Source organism: Acomys russatus, chromosome 3 (genome assembly GCF_903995435.1).
Source record: "Acomys russatus chromosome 3, mAcoRus1.1, whole genome shotgun sequence".
Lineage (NCBI taxonomy): Eukaryota > Metazoa > Chordata > Mammalia > Rodentia > Muridae > Acomys > Acomys russatus.
Genome location: NC_067139.1, coordinates 59,188,560 through 59,210,704, shown reverse-complemented (window position 1 = coordinate 59,210,704; position 22,145 = coordinate 59,188,560). Strand labels below are relative to the sequence as shown.

Sequence of the window (22,145 nt, the reverse complement as noted above, 5' to 3'; positions counted from 1 at the left end):
GAGATGGCTACCCTGGGCCAGAATGGTAACACAGGCAGAGACAGAGCGAATGGTACTGAGTCTAGGACAAGAACTAGCTACAGGCAGAGATCACATGCGAGATCCTGTCCTGTCTTCAGCTGGTGGGCCTCAGGGAAAATGGGGGTTGGGTGGGTGTCTTTTCAGGTTGCTTGCTTAGATCCCAGACCTCTTCTTCAGAGGTTTTAGGACTCTATTTTACTCATGGTTTTGGACAGTGCTAGGGTGGCAGGAGTCTTCTCTGGACAAGCCCTCTAGAGAACCACAGAGGACCAGCCCTGAGCAGTTGCTGCTCGGTTCCACCCACATCTCATCCCTGGGCTTTTTGTTAACTAGGATGAGGAGAGGAAAGAGAGGAAGGGAAGGGGGAAGAAAGAAAGAATCACTTCTGGTGGCTGCTTTGAGCCCAGTCTTGCTCGAGGATTGAAACTCTGTGTCATGAGAGACAGTCCAGGACCCTTTCGATGCTGAGAGCCTGTGGCTTAGCACAATGGTCATGCCTGTAACCCTGAACATAAAAACATACAGACCAAATCTTTAGAGATATCCACTCTGGCTGGGACTCTGCTATATTCTCTCTCTCTCTCTCTCTCTCTCTCTCTCTCTCTGTGTGTGTGTGTGTGTGTGTGTGTCTGTCTTTCTGTCTGTCTGTCTGTTTGTGTCTGTTTCTCTTTCCTTATGCAGCCTTTTTCATAGGTGAGAACTTAGTCTGGGAGGGATGTGGTCATGATACAGTCAGTTCCATTGAGTCAGCATGTGGTACGGGCAATGTTTCCTTCGAGGCCTCAGTAGGCATTAGAGTGGCTCTAGACAACCTGAACCTGAAGTCCCTGACCCCCACACAAGCCTGTCTTCTCTGAGGCACTTGGGCCAGTCACTAAATAGAAGCATCTCTCTTCTTCTCCTCCTCCTCCTCCTTCTCCTCCTCCCCTCTTCCTTCTCCTCCTCCTTCTTCTATACAAAAACAACCAACATGTTTTTATTTAATATACATTGTTAAGGGTTCAATCAGACTTTATTTATTTATTTATTTTTAATATTTCTTCTTTTTTTCAGACTTAAAAAAAAAAAACAAATAAAACAAAAATATCACCACAACTTAGAAATAAGGAAAGGACAGACCATCTAAGAACAAAGAGGACCACACAAAGGAGAACTGCACAGCCTGCATCAGGGCTCCTGACTGGAGAGCTGCTTTGAATAGTTTTCTTGCGGGTACTACTTAAATACTGTGGGGTTTTCCTAGAGTTAGGCAGCATTTGTGTTCAAAGGGCTATCGATGTTGGGTTCTCCTAGCAGGCTCTGGATAGAGAGCAAAATGGTCCTGACATCATATAGCGTGGACCACTTATCCTTGAGAATGTCCAGGCAGATGTTGCCCTGGGTGTCCACATTGGGGGTGGTAGCAGGTGAGGAACTTCACTGTGGGTGCGTTGTAAGGATAGCCGCTGGGGAACTCTAGGGAGAGTTTATACCTCAGGTCTTCATATACTGTGCCAGCTGCTCCGTGAATGGTTCCTATCCATTTGAACAGGTTGTCTGATTCAGGGAAGGCGGAAATTCCTTTGTCACCAGACGTCATGAGGGTCACCAGCTCCTGCTGTAGCCTCTTGCCCACAGAGCCCTGGGCGGCTCCCCCACTGGGCTCGGCTCCCTTGTCAACTAACGGCAAACGGCGATGCTGGCAGCAGCTGGGTTGCGGTTTTAAGAGGTCATCCCAGGAGCGCTGGCACCGAGACAGAGTGCGGAAACTAAAGGGCAACTGCGGGGCTGGGAGCCGCCGCCCGCGTTGTTTGAATCCTTCTTCTTCTTCTTCTTCTTCTTCTTCTTCTTCTTCTTCTTCTTCTTCTTCTTCTTCTTCTTCTTCTTCTTCTTCTTCTTCTTCTTCTTCTTCTTCTTCTTCTCTTTCTTCTTCTTTTTTTCTTCCTCTTCCTCTTCTTAATATTTATTTTTTTAAATCACTGTGTATACAGTGCTCTGTCTGCATGTACACCTGCAGACCAGAAGAGGGCGTCAGATCACACTATAGGTGGTTGTGAGCGGCTCGCTTGTATGCTTGCCAGAGCATGGCCAGGTCTGTCTTAGCCGTTCTTCATCTCACGACATCACAGTTCCTCTTGCTAGTCACCAAAGTTGGCACTCATGGTGGTCCTCACTCCTTGGGTGCTTGAAGACCAAATGCAGGATACATACATCTGGCACCTACGACGGACCCCAACACACAATGGAGCCCAGGAGGCACCGGTGGGGCTTCCCCAACTACTTGCGCCCATGCCCAGGACCGTAGACCCCCGTCACCAATCACCAGTATTCTTCATCTCCTTTTTTCATGGCAGGAAGCAGCATGTGGGAAGACTGGACCTCGAGCTCCCGGGCTGCTGCTGGCTCTCCCTCTGTGGTCCCTGGCACAGGGTAGGTCCATTGTTGATGTTGAGGGAGAGGCTGGGTTGGCTGCTGTGGTTCTAGAATAAGAATCAGATAGGGTGAAACCTGACTCCAGGTGGGCAAAGGTCACCTAAAGCTCACCTTGCACGCCTTTTCCTTCTGCTCAAGCAGTTACCTTTCCCAGGTGAACTAAAGACTAGGATCCTTTAGCTGAAGGAGAGGCCATGGATTACACCTGGAGCATCAAGGAGGAGAGGCCTGGGAGGGGACAAGTAGAGAAATGTTGGTGCGCAATGACCCAGGAAACAGCATGCTGGGAAGCCTGAGGTGAGGAGAAAAGGGGCTGCCTTTCCAAGAGGAACCAATTGGGCCAGAGTCAGCTTTGTGGGAAGAATCCACTGTTGCAGGATGGGGACAGTTATCAGGACTAGGGACCTACATGCTAACTTTCAAACTGGTACCCCCCTTCTTCCAGGGTAGGGGGAATCAGGAGTCTTCCTCTTTCTATAGAAGAGCGAGTCATTGTGGTTTTCGCTCCCTAGCTCAATCCCCAATGTGTAGTTAAAATGAGGTTTGGGGTTATACATTTTCGTCAGGGTCCCCCATTCCTGGAAATCTCAAACCTCCATGGTAGGAGGGGGAGCACTTCTCTTGAGCCTCAGATGGCAAAAAGCTGTCTAGACTTTTATTCCTTCTAGGTGGGTCCCCCAGAAATACCTCAGGAACCTCAGGATTCTAGAACCCTCTTTTAGCCTCCTGGGAAGGGCCATCTTTTGTTTTGTTTTGTTTTGTTTTGTTTTGCTTTTTGAGACAGGGTCTCAAATGCCCAGGCTGGCTTCCACTTGCTAAAACTGAACTTGAATTCACGATTCTCCTGCCTTCTCTGCCTGAGTACTGGAGTATCGTTCAGAGTCTTCATCTGTGCTTTACTCTGTGGTGGGGATCAAACACAGCTTTCTGCATGCTAGACAAACTATCATCTGCTCAGTCCAGGAAGTGATTCTTTGGCTAAGTACAACGTAATACCCTAGTGTTCTGGGCTTTGGGGACAAACGAATGGGCTCCTTGGCTCCCATTTGGTGCTCAGACTTTGGGCCCAGGGACCCTTAATGAACGGATGAATGAATGAGTTACAGCTGACAATCAAGTTCCTTTTATGTTCCTGACTGAGGCAAGTGGAGCTCTGGACCGTGGGGCACAGGAGAGAGACTGGGAAGACTTGGGGTAGCGGTAATTCCCACAACTGTCTGAGAAGCAGTGCCGAGACAGACTGGCTAGAGCCTTTTGCCCTGGAGACCTCCCAGCTCCTTCTCTCGGCCAGGGTTGGACCGGGCAGGCCTGGCGGTGGGCACTGAACCCGTCCGTGGCCCCACTCAAGCCAACAGGAAGAGGAATGAGGCCAGGCGAGGCGGGCCAGCTGGCCAGTGGGGAGTCCTGGGCGTGGGCGCAAGTAGTTGGGGAAGCCCCGCCAGTGCCTCCTGGGCTCCATTGTGTGTGCTGTGCCCCCCAACTTGGCCTCGGAGTCCTCCTTTATAAAATAGTCCCCTGAGATGGGATGGCTAGCGTGCTACTGGCAGGAGGGCCGCGACGGGAGCCAGGAGACAGCTAAGAGATCTGGGGACAGAGAGACCAGCACCGAAAGAGGCGGAGTCGAACTGGACCCCTAGCTCTCGTGGGCGGAGCTTCTAAGGGGGCGGGCGTCCGTGGGGCGGGTTCTGGGTGGGGGCGGGACCGGGGCCGGCACCTGGGTGAGGTCGCGCAGCCCCGCCCCCTTGCACTTCCGTGTGCCGCGGCGCCAGAGCAGGAGGCGGCGGCTGCGGGATCCCCCGAGCGGCCCCTGGACATCTACCCTCCGTGCCGGGACCCGGGCGGTCCTCACTGGCCGCCGGTCCTGTCCTGATCAGACCCGTGCCGACCTCCCCGTCCACGCGCATCCGGGAGAGCCGCGCCACTAGACAGACCCCGGCCCGGCCCGCCGGGACCCCTGGCGCCTGGCCCTGTGTCGAGAGGTGAGTGCGAGCTGGGCCCGGGCGCGGGGTCTCAACTAACTCGAAGGCGCAGCGGCCTTTCCCCCCCAGCCCCTTCTTCCCCTGGTAGCCTCCTTCCCCCTCCTTGCTTCCTCGGTTCTCGGTTCTGAAACTGAGAAACTGAGCCTCGCGCAGCCAAAGTCCTGCGGAGCACGGAGACCCGCCGGTGCCTCGGTCCCCGGGTTGGTCTGACCCTCTCTTAGACGGCAGGAGCCCACGCCCGGACTACTCCCGGCATCTTTACCCCCCTGTGTGTCTTCAGCCCCTTCGAGGGTCCGTCCAATCTTCTTGAATCTTCCTGGGGCCTCTGCACTTTCGTCGGTCCCCACCCCTTTCTTGTCTGATACTCCGCTCCTAGGCCAGGTCTGTCTGCCCTTCTCTGTCCGAGAACTCCGTCTCCCCACCCCCACCAGGCCCTCCACCCCCTCGACCCAGTCCTCCGAGAGCCGCGCCCCCGGCCCACGCTCGCCAGCCCCTGCCTGTCCAGCCTCCTCCGGTCCTTTCCACCACCGACGGAGGCTGGGCCGGGCCGCCGGTAGCCCTAGCCTCCTGTGCTTGAGTCCCCGCGCGCGGCGCCGCCTCCTCCTCGTACTATCTCTTCTTTCAGTCTCGGTGTCTTTCTTGGCTCTCCATCTGTCTCTGGGCTGGGCGTGGCTCCAGCCTCCACCACGCTCCTGCCCTCTCCACCCCTCTGAGCCCCCTATCCGGGTAGCCTCTGCCTGGTGCTGTCAGTCTCGGTCCCTCTGGAGAGCCGCACCCCCTCTGGGGGCCCAGTGTGGTGATGAAGGCAGCGGTGATGGGAGTGCCCTGGAGTGGAGAGGGAGGCCGAGAGCACCAGCACAACTGCTGTTACTTCCCCAACTCCCTTGGTGGAGGGGAGGGGAGGGGAGGGGAGGGAAGGGAGCCTCATTAAGCACCCTACTCCAACCTGGTTGGGAGGATTTAGACCGAGTGAGGGAGATTTCTTTCTCCTCTGGCCCCTACCCTGGCCCCTCAGAGGAGCCTGGTGTCTTGCTGTGGTATCTGCGGCTGGTCCTGTGGGTAATGCTATGTCTCCTTGTGTGTTGTTCATCACAGCGGGACTTCCCCTGTGAATGTGTCCTTTTTCACATGTGACTTGTTTGTACATATACGGCTCTCTGAGTGTTCTGAGGCTCTTTGCATGCCCCTTGCAACTTCATACGTCATGTCTTGGTGAGTTGTCACTGGTCTCCCTTCTGTATTTTGTGTTTTTACTTGCTCATGTATCAGTGACCTTGCGTGTCCCAAAAGTCGTATGTGTGTTGCATCGTGGTGATCAGCGGGCCATGAGTACATTAGACCCTTTAATTGTGGGGGCTCACACTATTGGTGTGCCAACCCATTTAGGTCATGTGTGAGTGTGTCTGGGTAAGTGTGCATGTGATCATATTTGGCTCTTCTTCCTCAGCTGCTGGTCTTCTGTGACCAAGCTGATCTTGTACAGAGGGGAGGGGACCGGACCTAAGGTTTCCTCATTCCTGGTATGGATTAGGCTGGGGTGTGGCAGACAGGCCAGCAGAGGGCAGCTGTGGTGTGCCCGTGGTGGTGGTGGTGGTGGTGGTGGTAGTGGTGGTGGTGTGTGTGTGTGTGTGTGTGTGTGTGTGTGTGTGTGTGTGTGTGTGTTTTCTCGGTGATAGTATTTTTGATGTTTGTTGTAAAAGCTCTGGTATATGACAGGACTGTGGGGAAGGTGACACTGGCAGTACATAGCTGTGGTGGGAGAGGGTGACTGGTAGGAGACTTGCAGTCTGACAACATGAAACTGTAGGTGTATGTCTAGGAGTGACAGTGGCTGAGGGTGGGTGACAGCAACAGGAGGGGCGTGAGAGGGTATGTGGTGGTGGGACTGGGAGGGAAGGTGAGTGCCTAGCTGCGTGCGAGCTTATGGGAGAACAGGAGGTGCTGGGTGTGTGCTCAGCCCGGCCCCTGGCTCCTGGAGAGATGGAGAAAGCTAGGGGCAAGTTCTGAGGTTGTGGTGATAGGATTGAGACCTCAGGGTCTGGACCAAGAGAGCATCAGATCTTTACCACACCTTTTAAGAGCAGGTGTCCTAAACCCGGCTTCTGTGGGGAGTTTGCTTTGTGAGGTGGGCAGTGAGGGCCCAGGGGTCAGTGGTTCTTCAGCCGTCTTGGCACATACTGAGAGTGGTGCGAAACATGTGAACTGTTATGTGGGGACTGTCCCTGGCTGTGTGTCCCACTCTTCTGGACTCTAGGATGAATGAAAACCTGGAGAGCTCCCAGGCCATATTTCTCACATACAGTGTGTTTGTTGCCTCTCCTGTTGCCCTGACTCGGCTCCCTGCCTAGTTTCTTCACAGAGTGCCAGGCCCCAGTCAACCCCACTCTAGTCTCTGCAGCTGTCATGGGGGATAAGGGGGGTGACTCAGAACTGTGACTACGGCAGGGCTCTGACACCCTTTAGCTGGCACAACGAATTGGAATTTAAATTTAAACTAGAAATGATTGAAGAACTGATGGAAAGATAAAGCCCGAGGCTGCTGCTGCCTGCAGGAAGTAGCGGTGGGGGGACTCTTGGGGAGTGGGACCTTTTGAGGAGACCTAGCTTGCAGTGGAAATGCCTAAGCCAAGGCGCTGGGCTGCGTTTGCCATGCCTCCTGTTCAGGATGCCTCTAGGCCTCAGTGTTTCCAGCTGTATAATTGTGCAGCAGTAATGTGAGAGCCACCTGAAATGACAAAACAGGGACTAAGATGGGTCACTAGGGCCACTATCTCCTCCCCCTTGCATTTTTTGGTAGCACCAATGATTAAACCCAAGGCCTTGCTTGGAAGCGCCGCTGAACTGCATTCTAAACTCTTTATTTATTTATTTATTTATTTATTTGATTTTTGAGACAGTGTCTCATTAGGCTACTCAGGCTGGCCTTGAACTTTCCATGTAGCCCAGGCTAGCCTTGAACTTTTGCTTTTTATGCCTTAGCCTTACAGATATGTTCCACTGTATCCCGGTCACCCCTTGCTTTTACTGTGAAAGCCTTGGAGCCACCTTGGCAGTGGAGCAGCAACATTTTCCTCCACTTAAAAAAAAATAGGCTTAGAGGCCAGGCGTGGTGGCGCATGCCTTTAATCCCAGCACCCAGGAAGCAGAAGCAGGCAGATTTCTCTAAGTTCGAGGCCAGCCGGACTACAAAGTGAGTCCAGGACAGCCAAGGCTACACAGAGAAACCCTGTCTCAAGAAACAAAAACAAAACAAAAAGACTTAGAGCTGGGCCCAGTGACACATGCCTTTAATCCCAGCATTTAGGAGGCAGAGGCAGAGGCAGGCGGATCACTGTGAGTTAGAGCTCAGCAGCTCAGCCTGGTCTACAAAGCGAGCCCAGGACAGTCAAGGCTACACATAGAAACCCTGTCTCAAAATCCAAAAAACCAAACCAAACCAAACCAAAAACAAAAAAACAAAACAAAACAAAAAACCCAGCACCCAAGAGGCAGAGGTAGGTGGGTACACAGAGACCCAGCCCCCCCCCCCCAAAAAAAAAGGCTCAAAGGAATTGTCTGAGGTTTGTGCTTGATTGATTATAGCCTGGAACTCCAAAACCTTTAGGGCCACCTACTTGACAGAAAGGTCAGAACAGGTATCCACTCCCCCCCCTCCACTGTGTTCCATGACCTCCCTGACATGCTAGAAATGTCATTCTAAGGGCAAGGACACAGTGTTCTAGACCCTAACATGGAAGGGGACACAAAGCTGGTTCCCAAGAGAATTCACAGAAGAGAAAGTCAAGCCCAGGGAAGCCCGAGCCCCTTCACCCAGCAGAGCGGCCTGTGCTGGCCGTGCGGGAGCTGCTGGTGCTGGCGTGGCCATGCTTCCCAGCTCCACTGTTTTCTCCTGTTCTACAAGTCTATGGGGAATTGTCCCAGGCAAGGGCATCAGGCCTGCTTACTTCTGGTGGTTACTGAGTGGCCGCAGCTCAGCAGGAGCCAGGAGCTGGGAGGCCCAGGTAGGATGGGTATTTCTGGCAGATGGGCATTGTGCCAGGGACCCTTCCTCTTCAAGATTTGTCCTCTTCCACTAGCACTGGCTGGTTCCCGGGGTACGTTCAGAAGCTGTATGAAGTCCAGGGGAGGTGCCCTCTGCTTTGTACATAAGGGGTTTGCCACCTGATACCTGGCTGTGGCTTTGGCCTTGGAGCTCAGAGGATGATGACGCTGTCTTTGGTCAGTTGGAGGGAGCATAGTGTGTAAGCCAGGGGTTAGGGTGGAGGTGTCAGCTTTTCCGTGGTCCTCAAACTGAACTCATGTCACATGGAAGCAGGGCCACCTGTGTCCCGTGCTGGGTTAGATGCTGGGCTGGGAATAGAATGGAGACTCCCAGAAGGACTGAAGCTCTCCCTCTAACTCCTCAGCCCCCTGACTCAGGGCGGGGCTTGGCTACACATTGTTTTTGAGGAATGCCCGAGGAAGGCAGCCAGTCTCTTCCTTGAGCCCCTGTTGCCATAAAGTCTTGTGACCCTGGTGTTGTAGCACTCTGTGCTTAGCCTGTGTGAAGCCCCAGAACCCAAAACAAACAAAAAAGAAGGAAGAGACACAGAGAAGGAGGGAGGAAGGAAGGAAGTAGCTCTGTGTGTGGCTAGAGGCGCTCCGGTGATCAGAGGTCTGCGTGTGTGACACACACACATGTATGGATGTGTGTATAGGGGGTATGGATGTATGTAATGGAATCTGGGGACAGGCTGAGACAGGCTGGCAAGGATGGTCTCCCTCCAGGAATCCCCCATGACCAGTCCCCCTTCCTGCCCTTCTGGTTGCTAGCCACAGTTAGTGTGGGGGTGTTAGAAGCTTCCTCAGTGGGGGTAGGACATGGGCTTTTTTTTTTCCCCCTTTGGTTTTTCGAGATAGGGTTTCTCTCTGTGTAGCTTTGACTGTCCTGGGCTCACTTTGTAGACCAGGCTGGCCTCGAACTCACAGCGACCCACCTGCCTCTGCCTTGTAAGTACTGGGATTAAAGACGTGAGCCACCACACCCGGCTTTCTATACATCCTACCCCAAACCTGGTGGGGTTCTCAGCTGCCTGAAGTAAGGGAAGCCAGCTCTTCCCCATTGCCTAGCCTTGGAACCCCGCCTACTGCAAACTCTCAAACATCACCTGTCCTCCAGGCAGAGGCAGGCACACACGTGCTCACACAGGCAGACAAAGCCAGGCTGCACTAGGCATAGTCGCCCCAGGCACACACAGCCTACACATAAGCACACCGTGTTCACATGCATCTCCTTAAGGGACACACTCAGACACTCATACAGAGGTTTACTTCCTTCTATGAATGCTCACACGCCATCACATTGTGCCCATGCCCGGTGAGGATCATTATCCACTCTGGCAGCCAGAGTCTGTCACCTGATGATGAGGTTCCAAATGTAGCTAAGCTTACCAGGGCTAGCTGGGTGGTAGTGTCACTTTAATCCCCGGCACTCAAAAGGAAGAAGCCGGTAGAGCTCCATGAGTTTGAGGCCAGCCTGGTCTAAAGAGTGAATTCTAGGACACAGAGAAACGCTATCTCGAAAACAACAACAAAAAAACAACATCAACAAAAACAAAACAGAAGGGGGAAAAAAAAAAGATTACCAGGGTTGGAGGAAGTTAGGCCACACTGATCCACATGACCTGGGCCCCCAGGCAGACAAGGGTTTGATGTTGGAGATAGGGGTACAAGTGTGGAGGAGGGGTCCTGTCAGCTGCTGCAAGCTGTGGCTGCTGCCACAGAAGAGGAAGTGAGTGGGCTGTTTGGTCCTGGGGACAAGATGATCATAGGCCAAGGTGGACCTACAGCTGCGCTGTCTACCCACTATGCCTGAAGAGAGTGGAGTTGCCTAGCCCTGGAGCCTGTCTGGTGGGGCATTTTTCTCCTGGGGTCCACTCTTCATGTCTTGAGCCCAGGGGAGAGACCCTGCTGGTCTAAGATGTTTCCAGAGACTGACTTCCTCTAGGCTACCCAGGAAGTGGTTTCAGAGGACTGACCAGCTCCGCCTGTGGCTTGCCTCACCCCTCTCTGCCTGTGAGGGAAGCAACGGCTGGCCTGTGGGTTAGGTCCATTGACCAGGCTTTCCATACCAAGACTGTCCAGGCTTGTCTGAAACTCCAGTGGAAGACAGGGGTCTGAGGCCAATAAGTCTCCTGCAACCCCACTACCCCAGCTTCTCCCTTGTTCCAAGCCTGTAAGCTAAAGCACAGGAGCTTTAGCACCACTAGGCACAACCCCCTTGGGGGTGGCAGTGACTCTCCTGCGGTCCAAAAGCACAGAGCAGCTGGATGGATAAATCTGTGTAAGTGTTTTTCACACTCAGTTCCTTGGTTTCCCTACCTGACAAAATCAAGTTTAAATCCACTTTTATGAGTCATTTGGGAAACAGAAGATAATATATGCAAAATAGCAGTAACATGCCTTTAATCCCAGCACTTGGGAGGCAGAGGCAGGTGGATCTCTGTGAGTTCGAGGCCAGCCTGGTCTACAGAGTGAGTTCCAGGACAGCCAGGGCTACACAGAGAAACCCTGTCCTGAGAAAAAAACAAAAACAAAAACAAAATAGCAGGAACTGAGAGCATTTAAAACACATAGTGCCTGATGCAGAGTAACTATTCAAACCTAGCAAGTGATGCTGGTAATGTGTCATTATTGATGAGCTGGCACTGGCCTGGTGTCACGTGGCTATGGAACCCAGCTGAGAAGTCGGGCCCCCTACTCCCTCCATTCTGTCGGCTCTGCTTCTGCCCACAGCACTAGGCACTGGGGCGGGCTCTGCTGATTCAGTGAGTCCCGTGTTCTGGTCAGGAGCTCAGGGTAGAGTAGCTGTGCGCAATCAGCAGCCCAGCCCGCTCCTACTTGTGTCCCCTTCGCTCCCTTTCACCGTGAGGCAAATAGATCTCAGAACAGTGGGTGAAGAGAGGGGAAAGGCAGCACCCTCCCGTAGTTGGTTGGGGCTCCCTCCAGCTCCTCTCTGCTTGCCCCCCGACCCCGTAGGACTTTGGGTTTAGCTTGGGGAGGTGGGTGGCAAGCCCTCCTGCCAGGCTGCCCGTCCTTGGGACCCCTGGAGTCAGGGAAGTGTTGGGTATCTGGGACTCATTCGGTTGCAAAGTGGGACAAGTCTGTCTATCCATGTTGCATCACTGGCATGTGGCAGCTGGTGGGAGGGGCCTTCGTGTCCCAGGAATACAGAGAAGGTCAGCTCATCTGTGCCCACTGCTGTTTGGGACCAAGAAGCTGGGAGTGTCTGGTGATGAAGAATCGTGGTGTAGCATCCAGGCCCAGAAGGTTGGAGGGCTGGAGATCAATGCAAACCTGTATAGAGTGTGAGGGAGGACATCCGGAAGGTTCAGGGGCAAGACCTCTGCAACACCAGGCATTGTCTGAGGTAGTTATTCGTACCCAAGCCAGAAACTAGACTGCTCTCAGCCTCTGATGCCTCATCTGTGAAATGGGCAGAGCAGGGGTGTCCATGTGAGACTTGAATGACGGGAAGGTATTGGGGGTAGTGTGTAGGAAGACAGAACACTGCCCACAGAGGCTCCCTGTAGAAGGAACTTAGCTGTCAGGGAAGTGAAAGGGGTCCCTGTAGCCAGGGCACGGGAGTGAGGAGAAGGCAGCTGCCTAGGTCAGGGAGGCCAAAGCTTTAGGCTGATGGACCTGCTGTGAAACGCTAAGAGCCGAGTCACAGATGACAGGGTTTGCTTTACTGTCTTAAAAGTCTTCAAAGCCCTGTTTGGAGCTGGGGCAAAGTAGGAGAGGGTGAGCAGTAGGCAGGCAGCGGTTTAGTCTGGGCGCAGCAGTAGGAACCATTTTTGGGTAGGAGGCAGAGACAGAGGCAGGAGAGGCCTTGAGGCTTGCTACAAAGGTGGCGGACTTGGGAGTGGGCTGCGTGGGGGCCAAGGCAGGCAAGCAGAAAGCAGGCCCCAGGTTTCTGGCCTGATGGCTGAGCGTGGGTGCTCCTGGTAGATGCAAACACATGGAAGCGGGACATCAGTAGGTTGTTGTGGGCTGATCTGAGTATTTTTTGACTCACTCATGTGGTGAGGTTGGACAGCCAGGTGGGCACATAAGCCTACAGTGCAGGGTTCTAGGTCCAAAGTGAGACCTGACGATCCAAAGCTAGCTTGGGGGAGGAGAGGACCTCCCCTTGGTGGGGAAGCTTGAAAGACCTCCGATACAAGCTAGAAGAGCTGTCCCTCAAAGGTCCCTGCCTAGGGGCCAGGAGGGTAGGCCTGTGGTCACTAAGCTGCTTGTTTTCACAACAGCCCCGGAAGCTTTGGATCATATCTGTAGCCATGTTGCATAAACAGGCCAGTCATTAGGCCGAGGTCGGATCAGATGTCTATGTGGTATAGACTGGGTACATGGTAGGAGGCTCTCTGGAGTCCATCAGTGGCAGAGCCAGAGAAAGCTTAGGGGGCTAGATTATCAGGAGACTGTTAGGCCATGACCTGGTGCTGACCTGGGCTTTTTTGCCCGTCGACTCATCTATACTGGCCTCCATGGGATCCTAGAGTAACAGCAGCCTGGGGCATCCCACAGCTGGATTAACCCCAAGAGGACCAAGGATGGTGGATATGGGTAGTGGGGCAGGTAGGAGAGGGCCAGGCTTGCGGATAGCAGGGTTGACAGCTTCTGAGTATATCACTGCCTCATCCCAGGCCCTGTGTTCAGCACGGTCTATGAGTAAGGTCATTCCCATTACAGATGGGGACACTAGAGAGGCTTGGCCACATCTGAACTGCATTCACCCAGCCCGCTTAGGCCAGAGCTCACCAGTTTCTCCACTTATTAGTTGTGAGGTGATGGCACACCTTTGAGGATGTTCCTGATTCTTCCAGCTTTCTCTAGATCCCTGAGGTCCTGGGTGCACTGCCCAACTTGGAGGTTATAGACAGATAGCAAAAGACCGAAGTGGCCATTTTGCCTTCTCCCAGACACAAAACAGTTTATGGTTATAAGTCTGAACATTCTGGGGACCCTCACTGAGGACAGGGGAAGGAGAGAAGGTGTAAGACATGGGCTTAGGACCAACAGCTAGGGGCCAGTGGAGCAGTCCCCATCTACCAACATAGCCCCTCCCTCTTAAAAGTCTGATGGGCAGCTCTAAGACTCTGGGAGACTGTTTCTCCCTCCCCCTCCTGGCCACGTTGGCTTTGTGGCTTTGGTTTAATTGCTCAACCTCTTGGTCATCTTCTGTGAGCCTAGGGCTCATAGAGGTCATGTGTGGGCAGCCCCCAACACAGCGCTTAGAGCCCTTCCTTCATTTGCCTGGCCTGTGACTGCCACCTGTGAGCTCTATCTTCAGCATTGGCTCACTTCCCCTCAGGGCCCTGCAGGCCAGTGGGCAGGCTGAGGCCTGCCTAGGGATGTGCCTGACCAGCCTGTCCCTTCTCTTCCATATTTTGAACTTCTCTTTGGACCTCCTGAAGAGGCAAGTCCATCTTGGCCTGGTTCCCTGCTATCCTTTCCAGTCCCTCCTTTTCTTCCCAGCCCTTGTGCCCAAGGGTCCTGTGACAGGAAAAACTATATTTGGTACCAGAACCTAACCATGTATGCAAGGTCCTTCCAGGCCTCTGTGGTCATCTCTTTGTCTAGAGTGTGTCTGTTGTCCATATGTATATTATGGCTTATCACACCATGTGGTTGTTGTATGTGTGTGGTTGTATGTGTGTGGTTGTATGTGTGTGGTTGTGTGTGTGCAAGTGCACATGCCTGGCTCTGTGTTGACATGTGACAGTTGTGGTTGAGTGGGAGAAGTTCCTCTGTGTATCATCCTAGGGCTGTGTGTGCACCTCTGTGTGTCTACCTTCTAAGGAGTCTCCCCATGCCGGACTTTATTCAAGTTTGTTGGCGCACCATATGTGTACATGTGTGTGGTTGTTTTTGGAGAGTCCTGGATGTTCCACCTCCCCCTGGTTCCTTACAGAGAACCTCTCATCCTCAAAGGAGCTGCTGGCTCCTGGCTGGCTTGGCCCGTGATGGGCCTTCATTTCTCCCTCATGGGTACCTGGAACTCTCTCTCTCTCTCTCTCTCTCTCTCTCTCGCTCGTCTCTCTCTCTCTCTCTCGGTCTCCTCTCTCCTCTCTCTCTCTCTCTCTCTCTCTCTGGCTGAGCTCAGAGATCCCTGATCTGGGGGCCAGCTAGATGACTACTATTCTGTGCCTGATGTAGGCTGTGCCCTTGAAGAGTTCCTGCCTCATGTGTGTTGGCCAAGGGCTTGCAAGCCCGTTGACAGCCAGGAACCCTAGTCCTGGCTCTAACCCATCTAGACCCTCTGGCAGGGTTGGCTGTGATATCACTCAGGCTAAAGACTCTCCCACCACCCCAGCCAGGAGCCCTTTGTTGCTCCATTTTTACCTCAGCCCTCTCATTCCTGATACTCAATGCCTGAGCAAAGCTTACTTTCATCCTTAGTAATCCTTGGTCCTCCAGCAGCCTGCTGTCTCTGTGCGACTCACCATGTGGGACTCATTGACCTGGGGCTGGGACAGATTTTTGTGGCCCTAGCTTCCTCCCTGTTTTGTGCAGAATAATGGGCAGACAATAAGCATGCATGTTTTCTTGAGCAAAGACACCAGCTTTCACTTGGTTCCTAGGGTAGCCCGAGTCTTGTGTGGTTAAAGAGGTATGATTATGCCATGCGGTTCCACTTCCTATGCCTTTGGACTGTGTTTGGATTTTTTTTTTTTTTTTTTTTTTTTTTTTTTTTTGAGGGAGGGTCCTTCTGTAGCCCAGGCTAACCTGGAATTCCCAATTCTGCTGAGTGCTGGAATTGCCAACAGGGCCCATCACCCTTGCATGCAATTAATCCTGGTTTTCATGTTTTGTGATTTTGTGTGTGTGTGTGTGTGTGTGTGTGTGTGTGTGTGTGTGTGTGTATTCGCTAAGGAGTCAATCTGTGGTCTTATGTATACTAGCAAGTATTCCACACTGAGCTCCACCAGCAGCTCTTAGTAGTGGGATTACTGAGTGGCCATCATGTATCCAGGACTGAGATGACTAAGCTAGAGACCAGGGGACGCCACCCCACCTCCCACCTACAACCACCCCAAGTTCTCAGATACCAGATGGCACAGGTTACCAGCAGGGAAGCAGCTGCCTTCCTCGGGAGTGGGGAAAGATTACCAGGGATGCTTTTGGAACAATCTAGATGGATATATTAGAAGGCTGCCATTCTGGCTAAGGGGACATGTACAGGTTTATGGGGGGGGGCTGGAAAGTGAGGTGCTAAACATCCAGGGGGATTTGAGGTGGAGAAGAGGATGGGGCCAGGATGTGGGGAGCCTTAAAGCCAGGTTGACGCCTCTGGCTTCTTCTAGAACAGTGTTAGCCGAGAAGGTTCCATGCTGTGGCAGAGTCAGAGCTGGGAGAGGGCTGAGAGGAATGGTATTGAAGCGCTGGGGCAGGGGAGTACATGGGCAGTAGCTGGTCCCATGGAGGGAGGGGGAGGGGTAGGAGGAGGAACCGTGGCAAAGACATGAGTGCAGTCCCATGGAAGACATTCCTGTTCTGAGGACCTGGCTATGATGTGAGACGGTAGGCTCTGGTAGAGGCTTTCTCTCTCTGCCTGCGATCCCGGCTGGGCCTATTTCCTAAGCTGTGAAGGTCAGTGGCCTCCTTGACTTGGTTCTGTCTGGGAATTCCACCATGGAGGTCAGCCTCCCAACCAGATACTTCCTGCCTGGGTCACAGGCCTGGCCTGGTTCTTCTTCATCCTACCCCTTGTTCTTTACGAGCACAGGACCAGCATCCTCTTCACCTGCTTGTCACATCACCTCTCAATCCATCCTATGGCTGCTCTTCTCTCCTTCACTCATCCCTCCAAGACCCGTGCACCAGGTGGAGTGGCAGCCCCAGGAGGCACCATTTTGCTGCCATCTGCACCTAACCTAGTCTTGGCAGCAGATGGCACCTTCAGTGGGCAGGCAGTGGATGCCAGGCAGGTTGGGCAGGTGTGGGTAGGAGAGGGCTAAATGAGACCTCTGTTCCCAGGAATCTGTTGAAGAAATCAGATTGACCCACCAGGGCCCTCAGCTCATGTTTTCTTGGGCCCGTTCACTTTGCCATAGAAGTCTGACCTTGGTTCCTCTTTTCCACCCCCAGCCCAAGCTTTCCCCTTTGTCCAGTGGACACAACCCTGTGGCCTTTGAGGCAGAATCAGACCAAGGTAGAGGGAAATCTATGAGAGCTTGGGACCCTTCGTGCGAACCTTGGCCTTAGTTTTCCCTCTGTCCCGTTAGGAGGTAGACATGTCAGCCTCTGCTCCCTTCCTCACCATATGTGGAGCCACCCAGGGGGACCGCCAACACTGCCTCCCTGGTCACCTTGAGGCTAGCCTCTCTCAGCGCTCTGGGCTGGCTGCAAACAGGTTTTTATTTGCTCTGGAGAAGGTGACCTGCCTGCTGCGGCTTGGCCACTGCCTTCTTCACCTCAAGGCCTCTGGTCTCTGGCAAGGATAGAGACCTGGGCCAGTTTCCCACGTTTTCAGAAACGGAGGAGAGAAAACAGTTCAGGGGTCTGCACTACCCTTGCGCAAGAGGAGAGGAGTGCCCTTCAGGATGAGTGTAGGTCAGGCACAGGGTTCTGCACTCTGACCTCGCTTTTCTGCCTTCGTAAGTGTTTGTGCTAGCTCTGCTATATTTATCTGCCTCCATTCCCACCTCCCTTCCTCTTCTTCATCTTCCCTCGGCAGAGTCTACTAGAAAGACCATGGACTACAGCATTCTACAGGCCTACATTCAAATCTCCCGCCCCTTTCCTCACTACTTACTGACTGTGTGACCTTGAGTAAGTCACTTACCTTCCTTGGACCTTGATTTCTTCGTGCAGAAAACACTTCCTGGGGCTACACAGGGATGAAGTGAGCTAATGTAATTACAAGGCTTAATGCAGTAATGTTGTCATCTTGGCCAGGACAGTCTTTCTCAGAAGTGGGTGAGCTGCGATCGACAGCTTGGCTGTTTGACTCTTTCCCCAGCTCTCTTCCTCATAGATAGACTGGAGGAGCAGGAATAGGGAGACTCAGTGCCCCCAACAGTGGGGAAGGCCTGCCTACTCCCTGTGGAGTGCTGTGAGGATAGCTCAGCTGTCCCCTGGGTCTGCAAAGCCCAGGGCCAAGCCATTGTCCTTCTCTTGGGGCCTGTGGACCTGGACCTATTTACATGGGGCTTATAAATGCTGTGCTTCCCAGCATTGCTCGGACACAGCAAGGTTGTGGGGCAGACTGACTTACTTCACTGTGCAGATGGACGCCGTTGCCCAGAGTCTATCTCAGGGTCACACTGAGATGGAGGTAGATGCTAGCTAGCTCTTGTGTCTTGTTTCCCTCCTGGGGTCTAAGTGCTGCAAGTGGGTATCTGCACCAGCAGGGCCATAGTTTTCCTCATTTTTGGCTCAGGAATTTGGAGCAAAGTGATCTGACCCCTGAATGATGGTTGGGTAGTCCCATGGCAGCCCACAAAGACCACGGCTCCCCTGTGCTGGTAGCACTGTGGCCTGGATGCAGGTTTAGGGCTGGGGCTCAGACCTGCTGTGGTTGTGGTTTTCCCTCCAGTGGCTTATAACAGTAGGCGGCTGTGAGTGTGATTGAGCCTAAGCACAGGCCTCGAGGGCAGCCCACGGGTCAGGTCCTGAGCCCTGCATCACCTTCCTGTGGTTGCTCTGACCCCTTGTCTCTTTCACACAGCTCTGAGAGCCCTGGACAAGCTAGGGGCCAGGAAAGCTGTGGGCCTGCAGACAGAGCTAGACACCAGAGGGAGCTGTGAGGAGAGGCTAGCCTGCAAGTGCCTCCCAGAGCAGGATGACTTGCCACATGTTCCTGCAGACATGATTTTCCTGTCTCAGAAATAGTGACCGTTTCCCACCTCTCCCTAACTGGTGGGCAGGTAGAGGAGACACGGTGGGATATGAGTGGACTCAGAGAGGGTGTGCTGCAGGGCATGAGGGCAGCATTAGCCAGAGGGTATGACCTAGGCCTGTCAGGGTGAGGCTGGCCCTTATCCTAGTGGGCTGCTTTTGTTTTCCCCCTCTGAGACAGGGTTTCTCTGTGTAGCCTTGGCTGTCCTGGACTTGCTTTGGAGACCAGGCTGGCCTCAAACTCACAGTGATCCGCCTGTGTCTGCCTCCCGAGTGCTAGGATTAAAGGCGTGCGCCACCATGTCCAGCTCCTAGTGGGCTTCTTATCATTATGACAGCCTACAGACCAGGGACAAGTCCTCATCTGGAATATGGGGTTCAGAGACTCAGAGTCCAGGAGGCCTGCAGAGCCACATAGCCAAGCAGCGGTGGCGGTCAGGGATCCACATCCAGCCAGACTTGCCATTCTGCTGCCTGGATGGCTCTAATTTCCTGTCCCCAAGGAGCCTAGGCCCCTTCTCTTTTTTCTCTGCCTATTCAGCTTTACTGTCTGAGTTACTAAGGAAAGCTGACCACTGCCCTATTTTGTTTCTGGGTTATCTCATTGAGAGGCAGGAGGCGGAGCTGTGGCCACTGTGATCTGGCCTTTGGTATGTGGACACAGGCCCCATGGCAAATGTGTGCTGTGAGGGGCTCTGCTTATCTCTCCAGTCCCTGGAAGCACTCACTGGGGCGCTGTATGCCTTGGATTCTGAGGTCACTAGGAGATCCAAGATGCCTCCCCACACACACACACACTTGGGGATTTGGGACATCCAACCAAGACTGCTACATGTGACCAATGCCAGGCCTATGTAGCGTGCTTTTTATTGCACCATTTGCTGACCTCCCATCATGCTGTGCCCTCCCATGGCCTCACCTCACAGGCACACACACTTCCATGATGGTGTAAGTCCTTATGCTGCTTAGGTTTAGGGTTTTGTGAGCTTAACACAATCTGGGATCCTCTGAGAAGAGGGAACCTCACTTGAGAAAATGCCTCCATCAGATTGGCCAGTAGGCAAGCCTGCAGGGCGTCTTCTTGGTTGATGTGAGAGGGCCCTGCTCACTGTGGACAGTGCCACAGTGGGAGGTGTAAGAAAGGAAGCAACTTCTCTGACCAGCTCCTGCATCCAGGTTCCTGCACTGGCTGCAAGCTTTAAGATGAAATTAACCCTTTCCTGCTCAGGTTGCTTTGGTCATGGTGTTTATCACAGCAACAGAGAGCAAACTAGGATAGGACTCTTGTAGACCTATCGCCCTGCACTACCACACAGGCTCATAGCATGCTGCAGGCCAGAAGGAGCCCACAGCTGCAGCTCCTTTTTTGTCTGGGTTGAGCACTCAGCGTTTGCCCACCTGCTGGTTTCAGGCCGGACACGTGGGGACTTGAGCGCAGGCTGAGAATGCACACCTGCTTTCACTTTTACTGAGGAGGAACCAGACCAGGGTAGGTTTGGAGGGATGGGCCTCTCTAGTCTGCCTGCTCTACTCTGGCGTGGGCCCTGAGCTCTGGCTGGGCACACTGGGATGGCCGCAGGCTGAGGTCAGTGTTTCCTCTGAGCTCATCTGGACTTGGAGCTCCAGGCAGACCTGGCAGCTGTCCTGGCTGCCCTGCTGAGGAGCTGGAAGGAGCTGCTTCAGGCTGGCAGCTGTGTTGTTGTTGTTTGGTGGTGGTGGTGGTGGTGGTGGTGTGTGTGGGGGGGTGTGGGTGCCTTGGGTCCAGCTTTATATATTACACTCAACATTAAAATAGTTTTATATTTGGAGAAAAATATGAAACTGCCTCCCCTTTTCACATCCCCCCCCTACTGTGTTCCTCCCTACCTGCTTGGTTACTGCCTCCATTCTCAGTTTGAAAGGGCAGGAAATCTAAAGAGACAGGAGTCATGTGACCCTGAGGGGCTTTTGTTCAGAAGGATGGGGTATGCTGAGCAAAGTCTGGGCAGAGTTGGCAGAGCTCTAGCTTTCAGTTCTGGCTCAGCGTGAGGCTCAGTTTCCCCATCTAAAGAGTGGGGAATCCTTGGCTGATGAAACAGGATGGTTTGACCATCCTCCTGTGCCCTCGTGATTATGAGCAAAATCATCAGAGACTCAAGGGCTGCTTCAAGAGCCCAGTAAAAGGGCAGCTGTTGCCACTGAGGCACTGAGCCCAGCACATACTAGGTCCCTGGCATGCAGAGGTGTCCAGTAACTGGCCATGAGCAGGTTACTGAGTGACTCCCCAAGTGACTGTCTAAGGATCACAGGTTCAAATGCCTCTAGGGCCCAGTTCAGGAATGGGGACAGTGCCCTGGCCTGATAGACTGACAAAAAAAGCAACCGCCACAGTGGCAGTGCTCAACAGTCTGGTTTCCCATCTTTTCATTTTACCAGAGGTACCCCAAGTCCAGACTTCTGTTAGACTGCCCCTCTTTGCCCATTGACCCTAGGGACAAGTACATTTGGTGTACCATGTGGGTCAGGTCCAGTGGTGCGAGCTCTGTGGGGGCTGAGTGCCTGAGCATCCCTGGCAGCTGCATCTCTCTCCACTTCCTCTTCTCTGCCACCTTGACTTCATCCCTTCCTGTGCACAGTTTCACTGCAGGCTTCACCATGGCGCCATTCCTGCGCATTTCCTTCAATTCCTACGAGCTGGGCTCCCTGCAGGCCGAGGACGAGGCAAGCCAGCCGTTCTGTGCTGTGAAGATGAAGGAGGCGCTCAGTACAGGTACGGTTGGAAGCTAGTCCCTAGAGGGGCATGGGGCTCAGAGTGGAAGGAGGCTTCCCTTCTTCTCTGGACCCTTGTCTCCCTAAGCAGCCCAGCAGAGGACGCAGGAAGCCAGGAACCACCCAGTTCTCCACACTTGACCTTGGTTAAATTGAGCCTCCCACAGCTTGGGTTTCACCCTACGATTTCCACATGTCTGCCTGGGCCAGGCTCTGAGCTGGACACTGAGGCTATTGTAGTGGTCCTGGACTGACTCAGCCTTGCCTTATTCCCCAGCAGGGGGAGCTGGACAGGTCACAGCAAATGAGTCCTGTGCTGAGGGAGCCTAGGGAAGGCCTTGTCCCAGCCTAAGGTCAGGATGGTTTACTGGAGGAGGCACCTTTCACTCTAGTCTCACCTTCTGCTCCCTGCTGGCTACCGCCTACAAACCTCTTAGGTTCTAGCTGAGCTGCCCCTGAATCCTAGGGTTGGGCCACTTGATTTAAAACACATCACATCACAGCTGCAACTTAGTGGCTACCTGAGGAATGCAGTGGTTTATGTCTCTGTCTGGGACTTGAGACAGGGCCAGACGATGTCGCTTGCCACCAGTCCGTGGCTGGCATGTGGCAGCTCTTACAGATCGCAGGGTGAATGCAGACAGAGAGGGGAGTTGAAATGGAGCTAGAGCAAAAGGGTTACAGGAAAGGGAACAGTAAAAGGACTAGAGGTGGGACCTACCAGAGCACCCAGAAGGCACTAGAGGCTGCTGGGTGTCCAGTAGGATCCTGAAAGCCATAGCACATCCTCAGGGCCAGAGAGAAAGTAGACTGTGTAGATCTGAAGGGGTGAGGAGGTCCAGGAAGGGGGCATTAGTCCCAGCCTGACTTCCTGCCTGGTCCTGTCGCAGAGCGAGGGAAGACCCTGGTACAGAAGAAGCCCACCATGTACCCCGAGTGGAAGACAACCTTCGACGCCCACATCTATGAAGGCCGTGTCATCCAGATCGTGCTGATGCGGGCGGCTGAAGACCCCATGTCTGAGGTGACTGTGGGTGTGTCAGTGCTGGCCGAGCGCTGCAAGAAGAACAATGGCAAGGCTGAGTTCTGGGTGAGGCTTGTGAT

At 53.5% G+C, this 22,145-nt stretch overlaps 1 protein-coding gene and 1 pseudogene across 1 annotated transcript in view; one reads left to right on the top strand and one right to left on the bottom strand.

Moving 5' to 3' along the window:
• Positions 1-1,188: 1,188 nt before the first annotated feature.
• LOC127184592 (ubiquitin-conjugating enzyme E2 C-like) lies at positions 1,189-1,734 on the bottom strand (annotated as a pseudogene).
• A 2,434-nt stretch (positions 1,735-4,168) lies between these two features.
• The window catches only part of Prkcd (protein kinase C delta), a 32,643-nt gene continuing 14,666 nt past the window's right edge, over positions 4,169-22,145 (top strand). Inside the window, exons 1-3 of the mRNA XM_051140899.1 lie at positions 4,169-4,412; positions 20,909-21,042; positions 21,932-22,131. Coding sequence (XP_050996856.1) covers positions 20,928-21,042; positions 21,932-22,131 — 315 coding nt within the window. The 5' untranslated portion in view covers positions 4,169-4,412; positions 20,909-20,927. The remainder of the gene's footprint in view (positions 4,413-20,908; positions 21,043-21,931; positions 22,132-22,145) is intronic.